This window comes from Lampetra fluviatilis, chromosome 66 (genome assembly GCF_964198595.1).
Source record: "Lampetra fluviatilis chromosome 66, kcLamFluv1.1, whole genome shotgun sequence".
NCBI lineage: Eukaryota > Metazoa > Chordata > Hyperoartia > Petromyzontiformes > Petromyzontidae > Lampetra > Lampetra fluviatilis.
The window spans coordinates 2,401,898-2,426,755 of record NC_136340.1 but is presented as its reverse complement, the minus strand read 5'-3'; the positions used below and the strand labels follow the sequence as shown (position 1 = coordinate 2,426,755).

At 53.7% G+C, this 24,858-nt stretch overlaps 1 protein-coding gene across 1 annotated transcript; it reads right to left on the bottom strand.

Moving 5' to 3' along the window:
- Positions 1-1,087: 1,087 nt before the first annotated feature.
- LOC144952228 (sperm axonemal maintenance protein CFAP97D1-like) lies at positions 1,088-24,062 on the bottom strand. The gene is made up of 6 exons (XM_078882648.1): positions 24,042-24,062; positions 23,789-23,846; positions 15,701-15,781; positions 14,261-14,379; positions 13,238-13,487; positions 1,088-1,939 (listed from the first exon to the last, which is right to left on the bottom strand). The coding sequence occupies exons 3-6, from the start codon at positions 15,704-15,706 to the stop codon at positions 1,859-1,861; spliced, it is 456 nt and encodes a 151-aa protein (XP_078738774.1). The 5' UTR covers positions 15,707-15,781; positions 23,789-23,846; positions 24,042-24,062; the 3' UTR covers positions 1,088-1,858.
- Between the last annotated feature and the right edge of the window lie 796 nt (positions 24,063-24,858).

Sequence of the window (24,858 nt, the reverse complement as noted above, 5' to 3'; positions counted from 1 at the left end):
CGGTCAACATCTTACCCTCTCATTCAGTCATCGTCAGGGTCTGGGATGGAACCCACGACCTCCTGTGCACCAGGCGAGGTAGTCAACATCTTACCCTCTCATTCAGTCATCGTCAGGGTCTGGGATGGAACCCACGACCTCCTGTGCACCAGGCGAGGTAGTCAACATCTTACCCTCTCATTCAGTCATCGTCAGGGTCTGGGATGGAACCCACGACCTCCTGTGCACCAGGCGAGGTGGTCAACATCTTATCGGCACAGGAGGAATCGGAAATCGACGAGAGAGAGAGAGAGAAACACGTGGATTTTATAACACAAATCATCATCATCATTGAACCCCATCCAGCAGTGAATAAGGGGCCATCCATAAATGACGTCACGCACCTAGTGGGGGTGGAGGGCGGGGTCAGACATTTGTGACGATGTGTGACGAAGGGGGGGGGGGGGGGTGAGAAATGTGACGTCACATCAAAATGCGCAACTTTAAATGAATATAGACGACACGTTCTATTCAATTATATAGACTTTAAATAAATGTTTTCTCCTACAACATCAGAGTGCAGCGCCACATTGAATACGCACTACAATGACAACAATAGTTTAAAGCGATTTGAAGCGTGTTTTATTTTTTAAATGAAAATATGGTTTTGGGGGGGAGGGGGGGGGGCAGAGCTTTGTGACGTCATATTTGAGGGGGGTCAAAAATCGTCCAAAATTGTGTGACGTCATTTATGGACGGCCCCTTAACGCACTCGTTGATTCCTTGCAAAAAGGTTTTTTAATGTATTTGGCGTTTGAACATCGTAACGCAACTCCTGTTTTATTGCCTAAAAAGGGCCGGCCATAAATGACGTCACGCACCTAGGTGGGGTGGGGGGGGGGGGGGTGAGAAATGTGACGTCACATCAAAATGAGCAACTTTAAATAAATATAGAATTGTTATATCAACACGAATTGTGATAACGACACTAATTGTTATATTTCGATTTAAAGCTTCTTTCGTGACTGCAGGGATTCATCTTCTTGGTTCTTTCGGTAAAGTCGTCACGTGGAGTGGAAATAATAAAATCATAAAAAATTTTATATTATGTTTTATTTTCATCATTTTATTATTTCCCTTCTACGTGACTTTACCGAAAGAGCCAAGCAGACTAATTGTTATAACAACACTCCTACAACACCAGAGTGCAGCGCCACATTAAATACGCACTACAATGACAACAATAGTTTAACGCCATTTGAAGCGTGTTTTATTTGTCAAAATGGAAATATGTTTTTTTTTTGGGGGGGGGGGGTCAGACTTTTTGTGACGACGGGGGGGGGAGGGGTCAAAAATCGTCCAAAATCGCGTGACGTCATTTATGGACGGCCCCCCTAAACCACGATGATGGTGATCACACAGAGAGAGAGAGACAGAGGAGCACGTGGTTTAGATAAACCACGTGGGGTAGAGACATCACGTGGAGACATCACGTGGGGTAGTGACATCACGTGGAGACATCACGTGGGGTGGTGACGTCACGTGGGATGGTGACGTCACGTGGGGTGGTGGCGTCACGTGGGGTGGTGACGTCACGTGGGGTGGTGACGTCACGTGGGGTGGTGACGTCACGTGGGGTGGTGACGCCACGTGGGGTGGTGACGCCACGTGGGGTGGTGACGCCACGTGGGGTGGTGACGTCACGTGGGGTGGTGACGTCACGTGGGGTAGTGACGTCACGTGGGGTAGTGACGTCACGTGGGTGGTGACGCCACGTGGGGTGGTGACGTCACGTGGGGTGGTGACGCCACGTGGGGTGGTGACGTCACGTGGGGTGGTGACGCCACGTGGGGTAGTGACGTCACGTGGGTTGGTGACGTCACGGCTGCTCGGGGCTCCTGGTCGCCGCGCCTCTGGGACTCGCCTCGCCTCTCCTGGGGGCTCCTCCCGCGGGCTTCAGCTGCAGAGCCACAACCACAACAACAACAACCACAACCACAACAATAACCACAACAACATCCACAACAACCACAACCACAACCATAACAACAACCACACCAGCAACAACAACCACACCAGCAACCACAACCATAACAACAACCACAACAACCACAACAACAACAACCACAACAACAACCACAACAACAACCACAATAACAACCATAACAACAACAACAACCACAACAACAACCACAATAACAACCATAACAACAACAACCACAACAACAACCACAACAACCACATGAACAACCATAACAACCACACCAGCAACAACCACAACAACAACCACAACAACAACCATAACAACAACCACACCAGCAACAACCACAACAACAACCACAAGAACAATCATAACAACCACCACAACAATCACAACCACAACAACAACCACAACAACAACCACAACAACAACCACAACAACAACCATAACAACAACCACACCAGCAACAACCACAACAACAACCACAAGAACAATCATAACAACCACCACAACAATCACAACCACAACAACAACCAGCGCCACGCTGCGCTATGAACCCAACGACCCGGGTTCGATTCCCGCTCACGGCCAACACCAGTGACGATTATATCTGAACCGGTCCTGGGCCTCCCCTAGGTCGACTCAGCCTAAAATGAGTACCCGGTGCGGTGTGTAAACATCGCCACTGGGGAGACAAAGGCGGTCGGGCGTGGTGCTGGCCACCCACCCCCTCGTGTGCCGTTGCGGCCTTCATAGGTGCTCGCTAACAGCACTTGCCCCTACAGTCTGTTGAGGCTACACGGGGGATATTTGTCTTTACCTTTTGTGTCACAGTAAGTGTGTGTTTGTCTGAGTGTGTCTGTGTGTGAGTGTGTGAGTGTCTGTGTGAGTGTGTGTGTGATGAGTGTGTGTGAGTGTGCGTAAGTGTGTGAGTGTGCGTGAGTGTGTGAGTGTGAGTGAGTGTGTGAGCGTGTGTGAGTGTGTGTGTGAGTGTGTGTGTGAGTGTGTGTGTGTGAGAGTGACAGAGAGGGTGTGAGTGTGAGAGAGTGTGAGTGTGTGTGATGAGTGTGTGTGAGTGTGTGAGCGTGTGTGAGTGTGTGTGTGAGTGTGTGTGTGAGCGTGTGTGTGTGAGAGTGTGACAGAGAGGATGTGTGTGTGTGTGAGTGTGAGAGAGTGTGTATGTGTGTGAGAGGGTGTGTGTGTGAGTGTATGAGTGTATGTGTGTATGTGTGTGTCTGTGTGTGAGTGAGTGTGTGAGCGTGTGTGAGCGTGTGTGTGTGAGAGTGTGACAGAGAGGGTGTGTGTGTGTGTGAGAGAGTGTGTATGTGTGTGAGAGAGGGTGTGTGTGTGAGTGTGTGTGTGAGTGTATGTGTGTATGTGTGTGTCTGTATGTGAGAGTGTGTGTGAGTGTGTGTGTGTGAGAGTGTGACAGAGAGGGTGTGTGTGTGAGTGTATGTGTGTATGTGTGTGTCTGTGTGTGAGAGTCCTACAAAACAACCCTCGACCTCCTCGTTGGTGATGAACGCGCAACGCTTTGGTGAGCAGCAGTGCCATGGGGGGAGCGTCAATTGTCGATTGACCCACCCCCTCATGGCGTCTGTGACCACCACAGCGGCCAAAGGGGGCTCTGGATGGGTGCGAGGGGCTGGTCACCCCCTCCACCTTCAATTCATTACCACTAAACCACGAAACAAATATCCAACTAAACTTGTGCCAGAGGCCCCGGGGGGACAGGCGTCTATGACGTCTCCTGGCCAAACTCCATTTGGCGGAGCCAGGAGACTGAATCTTTACCCTCGGGGCTCCTCCACAAACAGTAAAAAAACCACTACGTGTGGCCACGTGGAATGTTCGAACGCTCACTGCGAAGGGGAGGCTGCCACCCCTCTGTCAGGAGCTGGACCGGTACCGCCTGGATCTCTGCGGTATTCAGGAGGTCCGGTGGACCGGCTCTGGCTCCTGCCACCATGACGGGTGGACAGTCTTCTACTCGGGCAGGAGACTGCCAAACAACAGGGAGTGGCTCTTCTTTTGAACAAAAGAATGAAGGGGGCGTGGGAGCGTGGCGGTGAGGTGTGGGAAGCTGTAAGCCCCAGGCTGCTCTGGGCTTGCCTCCCCATCAATAAGAGGCGAGGAGTGGTGGTCGTGGTTACTTATGTCCCCACCGAAGATGAACATCAGTGGAGGGATGCAGGTGTAGTGGTGGTGTTGACGCGCGCCGACTGTGACAGTGATGGATCACGGGGCGGCACGGGGTGCGGGGTTGGGCACGCGTTGTGGGCGTGGTATGGACGCGCGCGCCGGGAGTGACGGATGACGGGGCGGCGCGGCGTGGGTGGTGAGGCACGCTGAGATGTGGGAAAACAGGATCGTAGCGAGTGCCCAGTGATTGGTCAAATAGGATGGGTGCTCTCAGCGACGTCCGCAGGTGGGGTATAAAGGGGGACGCGCGAGAGCACTCGGGGTTGTTAACCAGTTGAAGATCGAAGATGGAGTTGAAGAGATAGTGCCCCGAGACCCCTAGTCCCGCTGTCCTTGTAGGGACCGGGGCCCTGTGTGGCTCGGAGGCGAGACTGTGGGACCCGTGGTTCGACGCCCACGTGGGTCGGGACTGGGGGACCCACAGTCGAGACGGACACCCCGGCAGGGTGTGTCCCAAGTAGCTCAGTGGGTGTTTGTCACCCGAGTAGCTCAGGGGGCGTTAGTCGCCAGAGTAGCTCAGTGGGCGTTAGTCGCCGAGTAGCTAAGTGGGTGTTAGTCACCCGAGTAACCAAGTGGGTGTTAGTCACCCGAGTAGCTAAGTGGGTGTTAGTCACCCGGGTAACCAAGTGGGTGTTAGTCACCCGAGTAACTGAGTGGGTGTTAGTCACCCGAGATACTACAGTGGGTGTTAGTCGCCTGTGAACCGAAGTTGGTGAAATAAAGAGTGTGCTACCCGTGAAGTCGTCTCCCGCCGAGTTACTACATTACAACTGGCGTCAGAAGTAAACTTGTCTTCAAGAAGAATGGATACTAGGAAGACTACCCGTACCCACGAGCGAGATCGGGAAGACGACGGCGTACCGGAGACACCAACCTCGGGAGGAGAGGACGAGGAGTTGCCGCCGATGCAGCACTTCGCGGCGATGGCCGACGCTCAGCTCGCCTCCGACACCAGCCTACAGGACGCGCACTCCCGCCTGGCGGAGTTGCTGCTCGCCGCCGCTGCAGTTTTGGCGGAGATCTCTGTTCCAGCGGGCGGAGGGACGGCTGCGGGGTTGGAGGAGGCGGCGCGGCTGGAGGGTTCCCGCCAGAAGGCACTTCGCGCCAAAAGTTTTGAGGTTGGCGCCGTTTTTGAGGGACCGCCATTGTTTGGCGGGAAGCGGGGACACCACGTGGCCGGAGATCTCCACTCAGCGCGGCCCGCGTCATCGGCGCGCGCCGGAGCTCTCCAGGGTGCGACTGCTGACAGAGCCGACATTTTGTACAACCACAGTGGCGCGGGGGAAAATCGTTCCGACGACGACCGAGTCCTCCAGCAACGATTGCCCGCGCTGTCGGCGTTCAAGGCAGACGGAGGCGACTGGGGAGCCTTCCACCGAAGGTTCCTCGCACATCAAGAAATGTCGGGGTGGTCCGACACCACTGCCCTGCGCGCTCTGCCAGCGATGCTCGACGACGACGCGCTTGCAGCCTTCACATCGGCCCCAAGGTCGTCTCGCTCAACGCTACAGGCCGCGCTACACCTGATGGCTAGGGTGTTCGGCCCGCCCTCGACCTGCCGCCACCAATTCTACGATCGGCGGAAGGTGGCTGGGGAAACAACGCTCGCCTATCGCACGGCGCTGCTCGCCTTGGCGGACGCAGCTTTTTCCCGCATGGACAAGGAGGGGAAGGACGCCATGGTGACGGAGCAGCTGCTGGCGTTGGCCCACGAGTTGGGAGTCCCCATCAATGTGGCAGACGAAATGGATATCTGCTCCCTGGCGATCGCCACGAGTATTCACGCGTACGAGGTCCTCAAGCGCAAGCCGACGGTCGTCTGCAAATTGGCGGAGAACGCGGCACTGGCCGCCACGATCGCCGAGCCTCAGCCAGCTGCGGATCGGGAGCAGGCCTTTGCTGTATCGCGTCCGGGGGAGTGGAGAACGGGAGGTCATTCACCCACACGTTCATCCCGCAAGCTGGAGCAACCGAAACCTACGACGTCCCTCGTCGTCTGCTACAACTGCGGCCTTCGGGGTCACGTCGCAGCCGGGTGCCGGGCCCCGCGTCAGCGCGCCACGGGACCACGTCGGGACGACGACCAGGCCCACAAGTCATCCCAACTAAACCCGGCAAGTCGCGGCACCTCACACGCCCGGTCCACATACGCGGCACGTTCGGGTCGCCGCTTGGCGGTGGGGGGTCAGCGGCTGGGTGCCGGGGGTTCACTTCGGCGGGGGGGGTCCGTACACGGCCCGCAAGCAGTCGAATGGTCCGAATTGGCCCACAGGATAGTGGCTGCGTCGGCCGGGTCGTCCGTGGTAACGGGGTTTATTGACGGGGTTGAGGTCCGGGTGCTTGTGGACATGGGTGCGTCGGCCACTATCATTTCGGACCTTATTTATAACATTCTTCCCGTCCAAAGTCGACCCCTTCTGCCTGTGGACGTGCCATTTTATGCGGCGAATGGGGGATCCCTGGGGATCATCGGCCAGATTCGGGCGACTATTTGCATTGGTGACATCAAATTGGCGGGCCCTATTTTGTATCATGGGGGATCCCTGGGGATCATCGGCCAGATTCGGGCGACTATTTGCATTGGTGACATCAAATTGGCGGGCCCTATTTTTGTATCATCATCGCTGGCCGTTCCTTGTTTGCTAGGTACGGACTTTTTGTCCAAAATGCCCATCAAAATTCTCATAGATCAGGCCTGCATTGAGCTTCCGTCGGGACGGCGGGTTGCGTTCTTGACAAGCCCTACCAAAATACGCACGGTTTGTGCGACGGTGCAGGCGCTGGCAACTCAGACTGTACGGGTGCCCCCGGGATCGCAAATGTTGGTACCCCTTCGGTTGAGGAAACCACTCGGGGTGGGTGCGGGGGCACAGGGAGTACTGTTGGGGCCGTCTAACAGGGCCAAAAGGGGCCTCGACTTGGCGGTAGCTCAAACCATGGTGAGAGGGGACAGCGAGCCGTTCGTAATGGTCCTGAATACGGGGTCGCGGCCGGCCATAATTACGCAGGGAACGGTGCTGGCTCACGCCGCGCCGCTACCCGTTGAGGAACAGCTCGTTGCTCACGCCGATTTCAGTGTCGAGTCGCATCCTCCAAGTGATGAGGGGACAGAGTGGTTGGACTCGTTGTGTGCCGGGTCTGCTAACTTGTCCAAGGTGCAATTGGGAGCATTGAGGGGTTTGCTACTCGAGTTTGCTGATGTGTTCAGCAGACATAAGTACGATATCGGCTGCACAGACCTGTTGCGCCACCACATAGCTACGGGGGACGCGGCCCCTATTCGACAGAATCCCTTCCGGCTCAGCCCAGCCGAGAAGGAGCATGTGCAGTCGGCGGTTAATGATATGTTGGCGGTCGACATTATTTCGCCCTCTTCCAGTCCGTGGGGTGCTCCTATTGTCCTAGTTAAAAAACAGGACGGGTCTTTGCGGTTCTGTGTCGATTTCCGCCGCTTAAATAAAATCTCGATGGCGGATGCGTATCCGCTCCCCAGAATGGATGAGTCGCTGGATGCCTTGGCGGGAGCACAGTTTTTTTCCACACTCGATCTGCTTTCCGGATTTTGGCAATTGCCCCTCGATAACGAATCTAAACCTAAAACCGCTTTCCGGACACCTGGTGGCCTATTTGAATTCAACCGTTTGCCCATGGGCTTACATTCCGCTCCCGCCACGTTCCAGAGGCTCATGGAATTGGTTTTGTCGGGCCTCCAATGGGACACCTGTTTGATTTATCTCGACGATATCATCGTTTTCAGCCAGACTTTTGAGGAGCACCTCCAGCGACTGAGAGCGGTGTTCCTCAGGATGCGTTCCGCTAAGCTTAAATTTAAGCCGACTAAATGTTTTCTGCTTCGGGAATCGGTCAGGTATTTGGGCCATATCGTGAGTCGTTCAGGGATCTCGACAGACCCTGCTAAGACGCACTGCGTCAGCTCATGGCCAACGCCAACCTCGGTCACGGAGGTTCGCAGCTTTATTGGATTCGCCTCCTATTACCGTCGTTTTGTCAAGCAGTTTGCCACCATAGCCAGGCCCCTGCACGCTTTGACGGCTAAGGGTGTGCGGTTTCACTGGGGGGCGGAAGAGGAGGCTGCGTTCTGCTCCCTTCGTGACGCCTTGGTGCAGGCTCCCCCCTTGTGTTACCCCGATTTCACACAACCGTTTTTTCTTGACACGGATGCCAGCAACACGGGTATCGGGGGAGTGCTCTCACAGGTGGTCGGGGGGGTCGAACAGGTGGTCGCCTACGGTAGTAGAGTTCTTTCCCCCGCCGAACAACGCTATTGCGTGACTCGCCGTGAATTGTTAGCGATTGTGTTTTTTACACAGCAATTCAGGCCGTATCTTTACGGCCGTCATTTTACGGTTCGTACGGACCATGCGGCTCTTCAATACGCTATGCGGGTGGCGCAGCCATCGGGCCAATTGTCCCGATGGTTGGAGGTCCTTCAGGACTACCAATTCACGACGATTTACCACAAGGGATTACGACACTCAAATGCGGACGCCTTGTCGCGGTTGCCACCGCACACGGACTGCGCATGTTTGCTGGGATCGGCGCGGTGTAAATCCCCGGTCACCGACACCGCGGGAGTTGCGCTCGCCGCCACTGACACCCCGGGTGTCGACGCTCCCACGGGGAGGGACTCGCTGTTATCGTTGCCCCTCATTGAGTGGGGCCGTCTCCAAATGTCCGACAGCTCCCTGCTTACGCTACGTCGTAAAGTTGACGCTCCCGAGGTAGGGGATGCGCGGGTCGGTTCCTGGGTGTGCAGACAGGGCCTCTTGATGAAGTGGGACAACATGTCCCGGCGTCACGTGCTTGTTGTGCCTTTGGCTATGCGGGGTAGGGTCGTTCTGGCTGCTCATGAACGACTCATGCATCTGGGTTTTCACAAAACGCTCGCCCTAATCCAGCGAGACTATTATTGGCCGGGGATGGGTAACGACGTGGCGAACATTCTTAAGGGATGCGTAGGGTGCGCCCGGAGAAAACCGCCACCATTGGCGGCTAATCCACCGCTGCAATCCATTCAAGTTTCGCGCACAAACGAATTGGTTGCGTTAGACATCTTGGGGCCCTTTCCTGCTACGCCGAGGGGAAATAGGTTCCTGCTGGTTGGCATAGAGTACTTCACCCGATGGCCCATGGCATGGCCACTCGCCAACCAGTCGGCTGCAGCGGTTGCGGACGCCTTCGTCCAGGGTTATGTTTTGGACAAGGGCGCCCCCGAACGCTTGCTGACGGATCAAGGAAAGAATTTTTCGAGCGTTTTGTTGCGCGAGGTGTGCGACCTGTTGGGTACAAAGAAAGTGCGGACTTCCCCGTACCACCCGCAGACTGACGGGATGGTTGAGCGTCTGAACAGGACGATTACGTCTATGCTGTGCCAACAGGTCTGCGACGATCAGGTTGATTGGGACTTACAGGTGCCGGGGGTACTCGCGGCCTATCGAATGGCCCCTCATGCGGCGACGGGGTTTTCCCCATTTTTTCTTATGTATGGGCGGGAGGCCGATCCGGTCATGGACGTCCAACTGGGGATTTCCCAGCCACGTGCAAAATCAAAATTGGCAGATCACATCAAATTTAATATCGCCAAATTGGCTGAAGCGCGGGAGGCGGCGAGATTGAATTCGCGGTCTCGGCAAATCGCGAACGAGAGATTGCATGGACGGAGGGTGCATACGCACGATTGGAAACCAGGCGATAAGGCCTGGCTGCATTGTCCACATGCACCGTTGGCTACGTCCCCCAAATTGTTGAGACCTTGGAGGGGACCGGTGGAAATTGTGCGGGTTGCACGACCCCAGAGTATACAGATTAAATGGGGAAAACGCCGTTGGTACGTGCACCCCTCCCGACTGAAGCCCTATGCGGCACCGTGTGACCCCGTTCTGTGCCGTAACGACCGGGCGTGTGATGTGACCGTCGACTCGGGGAGGGATGTGTCGCAGGCTGATCCTCACGTGTCTCCACCTGACCCTCCCCCAGGTGTCTCGGGCCTGACGGCTGCTGACCGTCGGGAACCGGAACCCCGCGGCACGCACGGGTCCCCGATGCCTGGCCCGTGCCTTCCTGAACTGCCGGCACCGCCGGACGGTCAACCGCGTCTGGTGCCGTACGACGAACCGGCAAGGCGGACTCGGGCTAGGGCACAACACTTTTCATGAAGACATTTTTCAACACCGAGCTCGCCCGGTGTTCCCCCTCTGCCGGGGTCATGTCCCGTTCTAGGGACGCTCGGAAAGAATGGGACGCTGCACGAGTCGGAAAAAAAAAAAAAATTATTTTTCTTTTCTGCATACACATTTGGTATTGTCACTCGCCGGATTGTATATATTGTTCTGTTGTTGTGTAGTGGCATTGGTTGATGGTTGCGGATGGCAGTGTTCGCGTTGTGTTGTGTTGTTACGTTGGTTGTTGTTCTTCTTGTTGTGTTACGGGGCACACTGGGTGTTTGTCACCCGAGTAGCTCAGGGGGCGTTAGTCGCCGAGTAGCTGAGTGGGTGTTAGTCACCCGAGTAGCTCAGTGGGCGTTAGTCGCCGAGTAGCTGAGTGGGTGTTTGTCACCCGAGTAGCTCAGGGGGCGTTAGTCGCCGAGTAGCTAAGTGGGTGTTTGTCACCCGAGTAGCTCAGGGGGCGTTAGTCGCCGAGTAGCTGAGTGGGTGTTTGTCACCCGAGTAGCTCAGGGGGCGTTAGTCGCCGAGTAGCTAAGTGGGTGTTTGTCACCCGAGTAGCTCAGTGGGCGTTAGTCGCCGAGTAGCTAAGTGGGTGTTTGTCACCCGAGTAGCTCAGTGGGCGTTAGTCACCCGAGTAACCACGTGGGTGTTAGTCACCCGAGTAACCACGTGGGTGTTAGTCACCCGAGTAACCACGTGGGTGTTAGTCACCCGAGTAGCTCAGTGGGCGTTAGTCGCCGAGTAGCTAAGTGGGTGTTTGTCACCCGAGTAGCTCAGTGGGCGTTAGTCGCCGAGTAGCTAAGTGGGTGTTTGTCACCCGAGTAGCTCAGTGGGCGTTAGTCACCCGAGTAACCACGTGGGTGTTAGTCACCCGAGTAACCACGTGGGTGTTAGTCACCCGAGTAGCTGAGTGGGTGTTAGTCACCCGAGTAACCACGTGGGTGTTAGTCACCCGAGTAACCACGTGGGTGTTAGTCACCCGAGTAGCTGAGTGGGTGTTAGTCACCCGAGTAACCAAGTGGGTGTTAGTCACCCGAGTAACCAAGTGGGTGTTAGTCACCCGAGTAGCTGAGTGGGTGTTAGTCACCCGAGTAACCACGTGGGTGTTAGTCACCCGGGTAACCAAGTGGGTGTTAGTCACCCGAGTAACCACGTGGGTGTTAGTCACCCGAGTAGCTGAGTGGGTGTTAGTCACCCGAGTAACCAAGTGGGTGTTAGTCACCCGAGTAACCAAGTGGGTGTTAGTCACCCGAGTAGCTGAGTGGGTGTTAGTCACCCGAGTAACCAAGTGGGTGTTAGTCACCCGGGTAACCAAGTGGGTGTTAGTCACCCGAGTAACCACGTGGGTGTTAGTCACCCGAGTAGCTGAGTGGGTGTTAGTCACCCGAGTAGCTGAGTGGGTGTTAGTCACCCGAGTAGCTGAGTGGGTGTTAGTCACCCGAGTAGCTGAGTGGGTGTTAGTCACCCGAGTAACCAAGTGGGTGTTAGTCACCCGAGTAACCAAGTGGGTGTTAGTCACCCGAGTAGCTGAGTGGGTGTTAGTCACCCGAGTAGCTAAGTGGGTGTTAGTCACCCGAGTAGCTAAGTGGGTGTTAGTCACCCGAGTAGCTAAGTGGGTGTTAGTCACCCGGGTAACCAAGTGGGTGTTAGTCACCCGAGTAACTGAGTGGGTGTTAGTCGCCTGTGAACCGAAGTTGGTGAAATAAAGAGTGTGCTACCCGTGAAGTCGTCTCCCGCCGAGTTACTACATTACAACTGGCGTCAGAAGTTTCAGGTTTTCTCGGCCACAGTCATTCCCTCCTTTCTCTACGCTTGCGAAACGTGGACCACCCCTAATAGAATTCACCGGTTAGACACATTTAGACTAGCCTGCCTACGATCCATCCTGGGTTTAACCAGGCTGGATTGTGTGAGCAGCTCACAAATCCTTGAAATATCTGGACATAGTCCCATCAGTGAGCTCCTCCGGCAGGCAAGGCTGCGTTGGCTGGGTCATGTAGCCTGCATGCCCAGCCACCGCATGCCTAAACAGCTTTTGTTCGGCCGGATCGAGGGGGCTAAACGGGCGCGGCACGGGCTAGAGAAGAGATGGAGTGATGTGGTACAGGAGGACGTGGAGCTGAGTGGACTTTCCGATGACTGGTACCAGCGGTGTCAAGATCGGCCTCTGTGGAGGAGGCTCGTGAAGGACGCTACTGGGCAGTTGGAGGCAGTCGCCCTCCAACAACAACGGAGGGCGGAGGAGCGACGCTCACAACAACGAGCGGAGCGCCGGGCTCTAAAATCATGTCAGTCAGCCAACCCATGGCACAGAGACCTCCTGTCAGTGAGCATTCAACACTTCACGTGGCCTCAAAGTGCACCTGGCCTGGCACAGACGCCGTGGTGACGTCACCGCCACTTCGTGACAAATGGTGGGCTTGGTTTTGGTGTGTGTGTCTGTGTGAGTGTGTCTGTGTGTCTGTGTGTGTATGTGAGTGTGTCAGTGTGTGAGTGTGTCTTTGTGTGTCTGTGAGTGTGTCAGTGTGAGTGTGTCTGTGTGAGTGAGTCTGTGTGTGTGTGTGTGCATGTTAGTGCGTATGTGTAAGTTTGTCTATGTGTGTGTCTGTGTGTGTTCCCTAACAGCACTTGCCCCAACAGCCTGTTAAATGAGTGTGTCTGTGTGAGTGTGTCTGTGTGTGTCTGTTTGTGCGTGTCTCTGTGAGTGTGTCTGTGAGTGTGTCTGTGTGAGTGAGTCTGTGTGTGCATGTGTGAGTGTGTCTGTGTGTCTGTGTGTGTGTGTCTGTGTGCGTGTCTGTGTGTGTCGGTGTGTGCTCGCTAACAGCCCTTGCCCCAACAGCCTGTTAAGGCTCTACGGTACGGGAGGGCTGGACCTTTGTCTTTGTCTTACCTGTCCACCACCACCACCGCCACCACCGCCACCACCGCCGCCACCACCACCGCCACTACCACCACCGCCACCACCGCCTCCACCCCGAGGGAAGCGGCTGATGTTGCTGGTGATCTGCTGGGAGCGAAGCCACTGCTGCTCCCACTGCTGGGCACTGTACGACGCCTTCGACTTTTGCAGCCTCATCAGCAGTGCCCGGTTCTCCCGTGCCAGCCGCTCCAGCTCACGCCCTCGCTGCTCGCCGTTCAGGCTGAGAGAGCGGAGAGAGAGAGAGTTCAGCGGGGAGAGGGCGGCCGTGTGGTTGTGGAAAAAAAAATTCGCTGGCACGGGTCTGGCATGGGTCTGGCACGGGTCTAGCACGGGTCTGGCACGGGTCTCGCACTGCTCCGGTATGGGTCTGCTGCAGGTCTGATACGGGTTCGGTACAGGTGTGGCACGGATCTTGGCACGGGTCTGGCACGGGTCTGGCATGGGTCTAGCACGGGTCTAGCACGGGTCTGCCACAGGTCTGCTATGGGTTTGGTACAGGTCTGGCACGGATCTGACACGAGTCTGGCATGGATCTGGCACGGATCTGACACGGGTCTGGCATGGATCTGGCACGGATCTGGCACGGGTCTGGCATGGATCTGGCACGGATCTGACACGGGTCTGGCATGGATCTGGCACGGATCTGACACGGGTCTGGCATGGATCTGGCACGGATCTGGCACGGGTCTGGCATGGATCTGGCAAGGATCTGACACGGGTCTGGCATGGATCTGGCACGTATCTGACACAGGTCTGGCATGGATCTGGCAAGGATCTGACACGGGTCTGGCATGGATCTGGCACGTATCTGACACGGTTTCTGGCATTGATCTGGCACGGATCTGACACGGGTCTGGCACGGGTCTGGCACGTGTCTCTCACTGCCCACGTAGGGGTCCAACACACGTCTGGTACGGCTTTGATCCAGGCCTCGCACGGCGTCTGGCACGGGTCTGGCACGGGTCGAGCGCAGTGGAAAAGGCTCCCCGTTACCTGCGGGCGACGTAGGAGTTGCGGTGGTCGAGCCGCCCGCCCGTGCCGGCGATGTGCGCCATGCGGCCCAGCAGGGCCCGGTTCTCGTGCTCGATGGCCGCCACTCGCTCCTCCTGCGCCTGGTGGGGAGCCAGAAACGTCGACGTCGACGACGACATCGACGACATCGACGACATCGACAACATCATCACCATAACCATCACCGTCACCACCATCAGCATCATCATAACCATCACCATCATCACCATCATAACCATCATCAGCACCACCGCCATAACCATCACCGTCACCACCATCAGCATCATAACCATCACCGTCACCACCATCATCACCACCACCATCACCGTCACCACCATCATCACCACCACCATCACCGTCACCACCATCAGCATCATAACCATCACCGTCACCACCATCATCACCACCACCATCACCACCACCATCACCGTCACCACCATCATCACCACCATCACCGTCACCACCATCAGCATCATAACCATAACCATCATCAGCACCATCACCACCATCCCCACCACCACCACCATCACGATAACTACCATCATCACCATCACCACCACCACGACCATCATGACCACCATCATCATCACCACCATCACCACCACCATCATAACCATCATCAGCACCACCACCAACCCCACCACCAACGTCACCACCATTATCACCATAACTATCACCGTCACCACCATCAGCATCATAACCATAACCATCATCAGCACCACCACCATCCCTACCACCACCATCACCATAACCACCATCATCACCGTCACCACCATCACCATCATGACCACCACCATCATCATCACCACCACCACCACCATCATCATTACCACCACCACCATCATAACCATAACCATCATCAGCATCATAACCATCATCAGCACCACCACTAACCCCACCATCAGCATCATAACCATAACCATCATCAGCATCACCACCATCCCTACCACCACCATCACCATAACCACCATCATCACCATCACCACCGTCATCACCATCATGACCACCATCATGACCACCATCATTATCACCACCACCACCATCATCACCATAACCATCACCACAATCATCATGACCACCATCATCATCATCACCACCACCATCATCACCATAACCATCACCACCATTACCACCATCACCATCACCACCATCCCCACCACCACCATCATCACCACCACCACCATCATCATCACCACAATCATCATGACCACCACCATCATTACCACGACCATCACCACCATCACCATCACCACCACCATCACCACCACCATCACCACAACTGCCTTAGCCGCACAGCGTTCTTGAGACACCCTCGTTCGAGAGCGGGTTACGAATCTAAATCGTAATTATTATCAATCAATCCTCATCATCAATCAACAACATCATCGCCGTCGTCGTAACATCCTGTAGATGTCAATGTACCTGCATCTTTTTGCTCCTCGTGTTCAGATGGTCGCATGTCCTGGGAGAGCTGGTATCCACCACGGGCTTGGCTTCAAGGACCTTCAGGGATGTATGGATGTGAGTTAAACTCGGGGTGGGGGAAAAGTCCGGCCGCATGAGGCCTCGCGAAATCATTTGGGTCTGGCCCTGCCAAGGCAACCGCACGACTCGAAATTCCACAAATCGAGGAGAAAAACTGGAAAAACTGAACTAGCAGCAGCAACATCATCATCAAGACCAGCTAACAACATCATCCATAGCCAGCTAACAACATCATCAATAGCCAGCTAACATCATCATCAACACCAGCTAACATCATCATCAACACCAGCTAACATCATCATCAACACCAGCTAACAACATCATCAACACCAGCTAACATCATCATCAATACCAGCTAACATCATCATCAATACCAGCTAACATCATCATCAACACCAGCTAACATCATCATCAACACCAGCTAACATCATCATCAACACCAGCTAACATCATCATCAACACCAGCTAACATCATCATCAACACCAGCTAACATCATCATCAATACCAGCTAACATCATCATCAACACCAGCTAACATCATCATCAATACCAGCTAACATCATCACCAACACCAGCTAACATCATCATCAATACCAGCTAACAACATCATCAACACCAGCTAACATCATCATCAACACCAGCTAACATCATCATCAACACCAGCTAACATCATCATCAACACCAGCTAACATCATCATCAACACCAGCTAACATCATCATCAACACCAGCTAACATCATCATCAACACCAGCTAACAACATCATCAACACCAGCTAACATCATCATCAACACCAGCTAACATCATCACCAACACCAGCTAACATCATCATCAACACCAGCTAACATCATCATCAATACCAGCTAACATCATCATCAACACCAGCTAACAACATCATCAACACCAGCTAACATCATCACCAACACCAGCTAACATCATCATCAACACCAGCTAACATCATCATCAACACCAGCTAACATCATCATCAACACCAGCTAACATCATCATCAACACCAGCTAACAACATCATCAACACCAGCTAACATCATCATCAACACCAGCTAACATCATCATCAACACCAGCTAACATCATCATCAACACCAGCTAACAACATCATCAACACCAGCTAACATCATCATCAACACCAGCTAACATCATCACCAACACCAGCTAACATCATCATCAACACCAGCTAACATCATCACCAACACCAGCTAACATCATCATCAACACCAGCTAACATCATCATCAACACCAGCTAACATCATCATCAACACCAGCTAACATCATCATCAACACCAGCTAACATCATCACCAACACCAGCTAACATCATCATCAACACCAGCTAACATCATCATCAACACCAGCTAACAACATCATCAACACCAGCTAACATCATCATCAATACCAGCTAACATCATCACCAACACCAGCTAACATCATCATCAATACCAGCTAACAACATCATCAACACCAGCTAACATCATCATCAACACCAGCTAACATCATCATCAACACCAGCTAACATCATCATCAACACCAGCTAACATCATCATCAACACCAGCTAACATCATCATCAACACCAGCTAACATCATCATCAACACCAGCTAACAACATCATCAACACCAGCTAACATCATCATCAACACCAGCTAACATCATCACCAACACCAGCTAACATCATCATCAACACCAGCTAACATCATCATCAATACCAGCTAACATCATCATCAACACCAGCTAACAACATCATCAACACCAGCTAACATCATCATCAACATCAGCTAACATCATCATCAACACCAGCTAACATCATCATCAACACCAGCTAACATCATCACCAACACCAGCTAACATCATCATCAACACCAGCTAACATCATCATCAACACCAGCTAACATCATCATCAACACCAGCTAACATCATCATCAACACCAGCTAACAACATCATCAACACCAGCTAACATCATCATCAACACCAGCTAACATCATCATCAACACCAGCTAACATCATCATCAACACCAGCTAACAACATCATCAACACCAGCTAACAACATCATCAACACCAGCTAACATCATCATCAACACCAGCTAACAACATCATCAACACCAGCTAACATCATCATCAACACCAGCTAACATCATCATCAACACCAGCTAACATCATCATCAACACCAGCTAACATCATCATCAACACCAGCTAACAACATCATCAACACCAGCTAACATCATCACCAACACCAGCTAACATCATCATCAACACCAGCTAACATCATCACCAACACCAGCTAACATCATCATCAACACCAGCTAACATCATCATCAACACCAGCTAACATCATCATCAACACCAGCTAACATCATCATCAACACCAGCTAACATCATCACCAACACCAGCTAACATCATCACCAACACCAGCTAACATCATCATCAACACCAGCTAACATCATCACCAACACCAGCTAACATCATCATCAACACCAGCTAACATCATCATCAACACCAGCTAACATCATCATCAACACCAGCTAACATCATCATCAACACCAGCTAACATCATCACCAACACCAGCTAACATCATCATCAACACCAGCTAACATCATCATCAACACCAGCTAACAACATCATCAACACCAGCTAACATCATCATCAACACCAGCTAACATCATCATCAACATCAGCTAACATCATCATCAACACCAGCTAACATCATCATCAACACCAGCTAACATCATCATCAACACCAGCTAACATCATCATCAATACCAGCTAACATCATCATCATCACCAGCTAACATCATCATCAACATCAGCTAACATCATCATCAACACCAGCTAACATCATCATCAACACCAGCTAACAACATCATCAACACCAGCTAACATCATCATCAACAGCAGCTAACATCATCATCAACACCAGCTAACATCATCATCAACAGCAGCTAACATCATCATCAACATCAGCTAACATCATCATCAACACCAGCTAACATCATCATCAACACCAGCTAACAACATCATCAACACCAGCTAACATCATCATCAACAGCAGCTAACATCATCATCAACACCAGCTAACATCATCATCAACAGCAGCTAACATCATCATCAATACCAGCTAACATCATCATCATCACCAGCTAACATCATCATCAACACCAGCTAACATCATCATCAACACCAGCTAACATCATCATCAACATCAGCTAACATCATCATCAACACCAGCTAACATCATCATCAACACCAGCTAACAACATCATCAACAGCAGCTAACATCATCATCAACACCAGCTAACATCATCATCAACACCAGCTAACATCATCATCAATACCAGCTAACATCATCATCAATACCAGCTAACAACATCATCAACACCAGCTAACATCATCATCAACACCAGCTAACATCATCATCAACACCAGCTAACATCATCATCAACACCAGCTAACATCATCATCAACACCAGCTAACATCATCATCAACACCAGCTAACATCATCATCAATACCAGCTAACATCATCATCAACACCAGCTAACATCATCATCAACACCAGCTAACATCATCATCAACACCAGCTAACATCATCATCAACACCAGCTAACATCATCATCAACACCAGCTAACATCATCATCAACACCAGCTAACATCATCATCAACACCAGCTAACATCATCATCAACACCAGCTAACATCATCATCAATACCAGCTAACATCATCATCAACACCAGCTAACATCATCATCAATACCAGCTAACATCATCATCAACACCAGCTAACATCATCATCAATACCAGCTAACATCATCATCAACACCAGCTAACATCATCATCAACACCAGCTAACATCATCATCAACACCAGCTAACATCATCATCAACACCAGCTAACATCATCATCAACACCAGCTAACATCATCATCAACACCAGCTAACATCATCATCAACATCAGCTAACATCATCATCAACACCAGCTAACATCATCATCAACACCAGCTAACATCATCAACACCAGCTAACATCATCATCAACACCAGCTAACATCATCATCAACACCAGCTAACATCATCATCAACACCAGCTAACATCATCATCAACACCAGCTAACATCATCATCAACACCAGCTAACATCATCATCAACATCAGCTAACATCATCATCAACACCAGCTAACATCATCATCAACACCAGCTAACATCATCAACACCAGCTAACATCATCATCAACACCAGCTAACATCATCATCAACACCAGCTAACATCATCATCAACACCAGCTAACATCATCATCAACACCAGCTAACATCATCATCAACACCAGCTAACATCACCATCAACACCAGCTAACATCACCATCAACACCAGCTAACATCATCATCAACACCAGCTAACATCACCATCAACACCAGCTAACATCACCATCAACACCAGCTAACATCACCATCAACACCAGCTAACATCATCATCATCAACAGCAGCTAACATCATCATCAACACCAGCTAACATCATCATCATCAACAGCAGCTAACATCATCATCAACACCAGCTAACATCATCATCAACACCAGCTAACATCATCATCAACACCAGCTAACATCATCATCAACACCAGCTAACATCATCATCAACACCAGCTAACATCATCATCAACACCAGCTAACAACATCATCAACACCAGCTAACATCATCATCAACACCAGCTAACATCATCATCAACACCAGCTAACATCATCATCAATACCAGCTAACATCATCATCAACACCAGCTAACATCATCATCAACACCAGCTAACATCATCATCAACACCAGCTAACAACATCATCAACACCAGCTAACATCATCATCAACACCAGCTAACATCATCATCAACACCAGCTAACAACATCATCACACGCCTGGCTAAAGAGAAGCAGTTCCAACCCATCGCATTAGGGGCGAGTTAATTCAACGTTTGACCAAATATAAACAGGCTAATTCTTATGTTGATAATGTTGTTTGGCCCAGCGAGTTGGCGCAGTAGGGGGCACAGGTGGTGCATCAGCCAGTCATCTCGGTCATCTCGGTCAGTCGACCCGTGGCACCTGCTGGGTCTGCCCCGTGACCTCCTCATGCACCTAGCCTGGCACAGCAGTGCAACCCATGGCACCTGCTGGGTCTGCCCCGTGACCTCCTCATCCACCTAGCCTGGCACAGCAGTACAACCCATGGCACCTGCTGGGTCTGCCACGTGACCTCCTCATGCACCTAGCCTGGCACAGCAGCCAACCCATGGCACCTGCTGGGTCTGCCCCGTGACCTCCTCCTCATGCACCTAGCCTGGCACAGCATTCAACCCATGGCACCTGCTGGGTCTGCCACGTGACCTCCTCATGCACCTAGCCTGGCACAGCATTCAACCCATGGCACCTGCTGGGTCTGCCCCGTGACCTCCTCATGCACCTAGCCTGGCACAGCATTCAACCCATGGCACCTGCTGGGTCTGCCCCGTGACCTCCTCATGCACCTAGCCTGGCACAGCAGTACAACCCATGGCACCTGCTGGGTCTGCCCCGTGACCTCCTCCTCATGCACCTAGCCTGGCACAGCAGTACAACCCATGGCACCTGCTGGGTCTGCCCCGTGACCTCCTCCTCCTGCACCTAGCCTGGCACAGCATTCAACCCATGGCACCTGCTGGGTCTGCCCCGTGACCTCCTCCTCATGCACCTAGCCTGGCACAGCATTCAACCCATGGCACCTGCTGGGTCTGCCCCGTGACCTCCTCCTCATGCACCTAGCCTGGCACAGCATTCAACCCATGGCACCTGCTGGGTCTGCCCCGTGACCTCCTCATGCACCTAGCCTGGCACAGCATTCAACCCATGGCACCTGCTGGGTCTGCCCCGTGACCTCCTCATGCACCTAGCCTGGCACAGCAGTACAACCCATGGCACCTGCTGGGTCTGCCCCGTGACCTCCTCCTCATGCACCTAGCCTGGCACAGCAGTACAACCCATGGCACCTGCTGGGTCTGCCCCGTGACCTCCTCCTCCTGCACCTAGCCTGGCACAGCATTCAACCCATGGCACCTGCTGGGTCTGCCCCGTGACCTCCTCCTCATGCACCTAGCCTGGCACAGCATTCAACCCATGGCACCTGCTGGGTCTGCCCCGTGACCTCCTCCTCATGCACCTAGCCTGGCACAGCATTCAACCCATGGCACCTGCTGGGTCTGCCCCGTGACCTCCTCATGCACCTAGCCTGGCACAGCATTCAACCCATGGCACCTGCTGGGTCTGCCCCGTGACCTCCTCATGCACCTAGCCTGGCACAGCATTCAACCCGTGGCACCTGCTGGGTCTGCCCCGTGACCTCCTGCCAGCGGGCGTTCGACACTTCACGTGGTAGCCTCAAGGTGCACTTGGCCTGGCACAAGCGTCGTGGTGACGTCACCGCCACTTAGTGGCGAATGGCGGTTGTTGTTGTTATGTGTGTGTCACTGTGTGTGTGTGAGTGTGTATGTGTGTCTGTCTGTGCATGTGAGTGTCTGTGTGTGTGGGTGTCTGTGTGTGTGGGTGTCTGTGTGTATGTCTGTGTGTGTCAGTGTGTGTGTGTCTGTGTGGTTGTTGTTGTTGGTAGTGGTAGTGCTAGTGGTGGTGGTGGTGGTAGTGGTGGTGGTAGTGGTGGTGGTAGTGGTGGTGGTAGTGGTGGTGGTGGTGGTGGTGGTAGTGGTGGTGGTAGTGGTGGTGGTGGTGGTAGTGGTGGTGGTAGTGGTGGTGGTAGTGGTGGTGGTGGTGGTGGTGGTGGTAGTGGTGGTGGTAGTGGTGGTGGTAGTGGTGGTGGTGGTGGTAGTGGTGGTGGTAGTGGTGGTGGTAGTGGTGGTGGTAGTGGTGGTGGTAGTGGTGGTGGTGGTGGTAGTGGTGGTGGTAGTGGTGGTGGTGGTGGTAGTGGTGGTGGTAGTGGTGGTGGTAGTGGTGGTGGTGGTGGTGGTGGTGGTGGTGGTGGTAGTGGTGGTGGTAGTGGTGGTGGTAGTGGTGGTGGTAGTGGTGGTGGTGGTGGTAGTGGTGGTGGTAGTGGTGGTGGTGGTGGTAGTGGTGGTGGTAGTGGTGGTGGTGGTGGTAGTGGTGGTGGTAGTGGTGGTGGTGGTGGTGGTGGTGGTGGTGGTGGTAGTGGTGGTGGTAGTGGTGGTGGTAGTGGTGGTGGTAGTGGTGGTGGTGGTGGTAGTGGTGGTGGTAGTGGTGGTGGTAGTGGTGGTGATTGTGGTGGTGGTAGTGGTTGTGGTGGTAGTGGGGGTTTTTGTGGTTGTGGTGGTAGTGGTGGTTGTTGTAGTGGTGGTTGTGGTGGTGGTAGTGGTTGTGGTGGTTCTGGTGGTGGTAGTGGTGGTTGTGGTGGTTGTTGTTGTTGTTGTTGTAGTTGTTGTGGTGGTTGTTGTGGTTGTGGTTGTTGTTGTGGTAGTGGTAGTAGTGGTGGTTGTTGTAGTTGTTGTGGTGGTAGTAGTGGTAGTGGTTGTTGTTGTTGTTGTGGTTGTTGTTGTTGTGGTAGTGGTTGTGGTAGTAGTGGTAGTAGTGGTAGTGGTTGTGGTAGTAGTGGTAGTAGTGGTAGTGGTGGTTGTTGTAGTTGTTGTTGTGGTGGTTGTTGTAGTTGTTGTTGTGGTGGTAGTTGTTGTGGTTGTATTTATAGTTGTTGTGGTGGTTGTTGTTGTTGTGGTGGTAGTGGTTGTGGTGGTTGTTGTTGTGGTGGTAGTGGTTGTGGTGGTTGTTGTTGTAGTGGTAGTGGTGGTTGTTGTAGTTGTTGTTGTGGTGGTAGTTGTTGTGGTTGTATTTATAGTTGTTGTGGTGGTTGTCGTGGTGGTGGTAGTTGTTGTTGTGGTAGTAGTGGTAGTGGTGGTTGTTGTTGTTGTTGTGGTGGTTGTTGTTGTGGTAGTAGTGGTAGTAGTGGTAGTAGTGGTAGTTGTTGTAGTGGTAGTTGTTGTTGTTGTTGTGGTAGTAGTGGTAGTAGTGGTAGTTGTTGTTGTGGTTGTAGTGGTTGTGGTACCTTCCGCCGGTGCTCGCCGTAGTTGGTCTCATCCCAGCGCTGCTGCAGCAGGCGACTGCTGGAGGGCAGCAGAGACTGGTGGGAGTGGTGCAAACAACCACCACAACAACAACAACAACCACCACAACAACAACCACCACTACCACCACCACGACTACCACCACAACAACCACCACCACGACTACCACCACCAACCACTACCACCACAACTACCACCACCACTACCACCACTACCACCGTCACAACAACAAACCGCCAACGTCTCCGCGAACCGCCACCGACTGGGACAGCGGCAGCGCCTCCTGAGAGCGAGGACGGAGGGGGGGGGGGGTGGAGGGGGGGGGAGAGGGGGGGACGGGGGGGGAGGGGGGGACGGGGGGGGGAGGGGGAGGAAGGGAGGAGGGGAGGAGGGGGGGGGAGAGGGGGGGGGAGAGGGGGGGACGGGGGGGGAGAGGGGGGGGGAGAGGGAGGAAGGGAGGAGGGGAGGAGGGGGGGGGAGAGGGGGGGGGAGAGGGGGGGACGGGGGGGGAGTGGGGGGGGGAGAGGGGGGGTGGAGAGGGAGGAAGGGAGGAGGGGAGGAGGGGGGGGGAGAGGGGGGGGGAGAGGGGGGGGTGGGTGGAGAGGGGAGGAGGGAGGGGGGGAAGGGCGGGGGGAGAGGGGGGGGAGGGGGAGAGGGGGGAGGGAGAGGGGGAGGAGAGGGAGAGGGGGGGAGAGGGGGGGATGGGGGGGGGGGAGAGGGGGGGGAGGGGGGAGAGGGGGGGGGAGAGGGAGAGGGGGGGGGAGAGGGGGTGGGAGGGGGAGAGGGTGGAGAGGGGGGGAGAGGGGAGGACGGGGGGGGAGAGAGGGGGGGGGGAGAGGGGGGAGGGAGAGGGGGAGGAGAGGGAGAGGGGGGGAGAGGGGGTGGGAGGGGGAGAGGGTGGAGAGGGGGGGAGAGGGGGGGACGGGGGGGGGAGAGAGAGGGGGGGGGGAGTTGAGAGGGTGGAGACGGGGGGAGAAATGAGGGAGAGGGGGGAGGGAGAGAGGGTAGAGGGGAGGGAGGGTAGAGGGGGGGGGAAGAGAGGGGAGAGAGG

Bases quoted from the DNA above. Each gene is read 5' to 3' on its own strand.
- LOC144952228 (XM_078882648.1), bottom strand. The intron at 13,488-14,260 runs GTAACGGGGAGC...CCGCTCTCTCAG, and splicing joins AACTCCTACGTCGCCCGCAG to CCTGAACGGCGAGCAGCGAG. The intron at 1,940-13,237 runs GTAAGACAAAGA...GTGGCTCTGCAG, and splicing joins GCGGTGGTGGTGGTGGACAG to CTGAAGCCCGCGGGAGGAGC.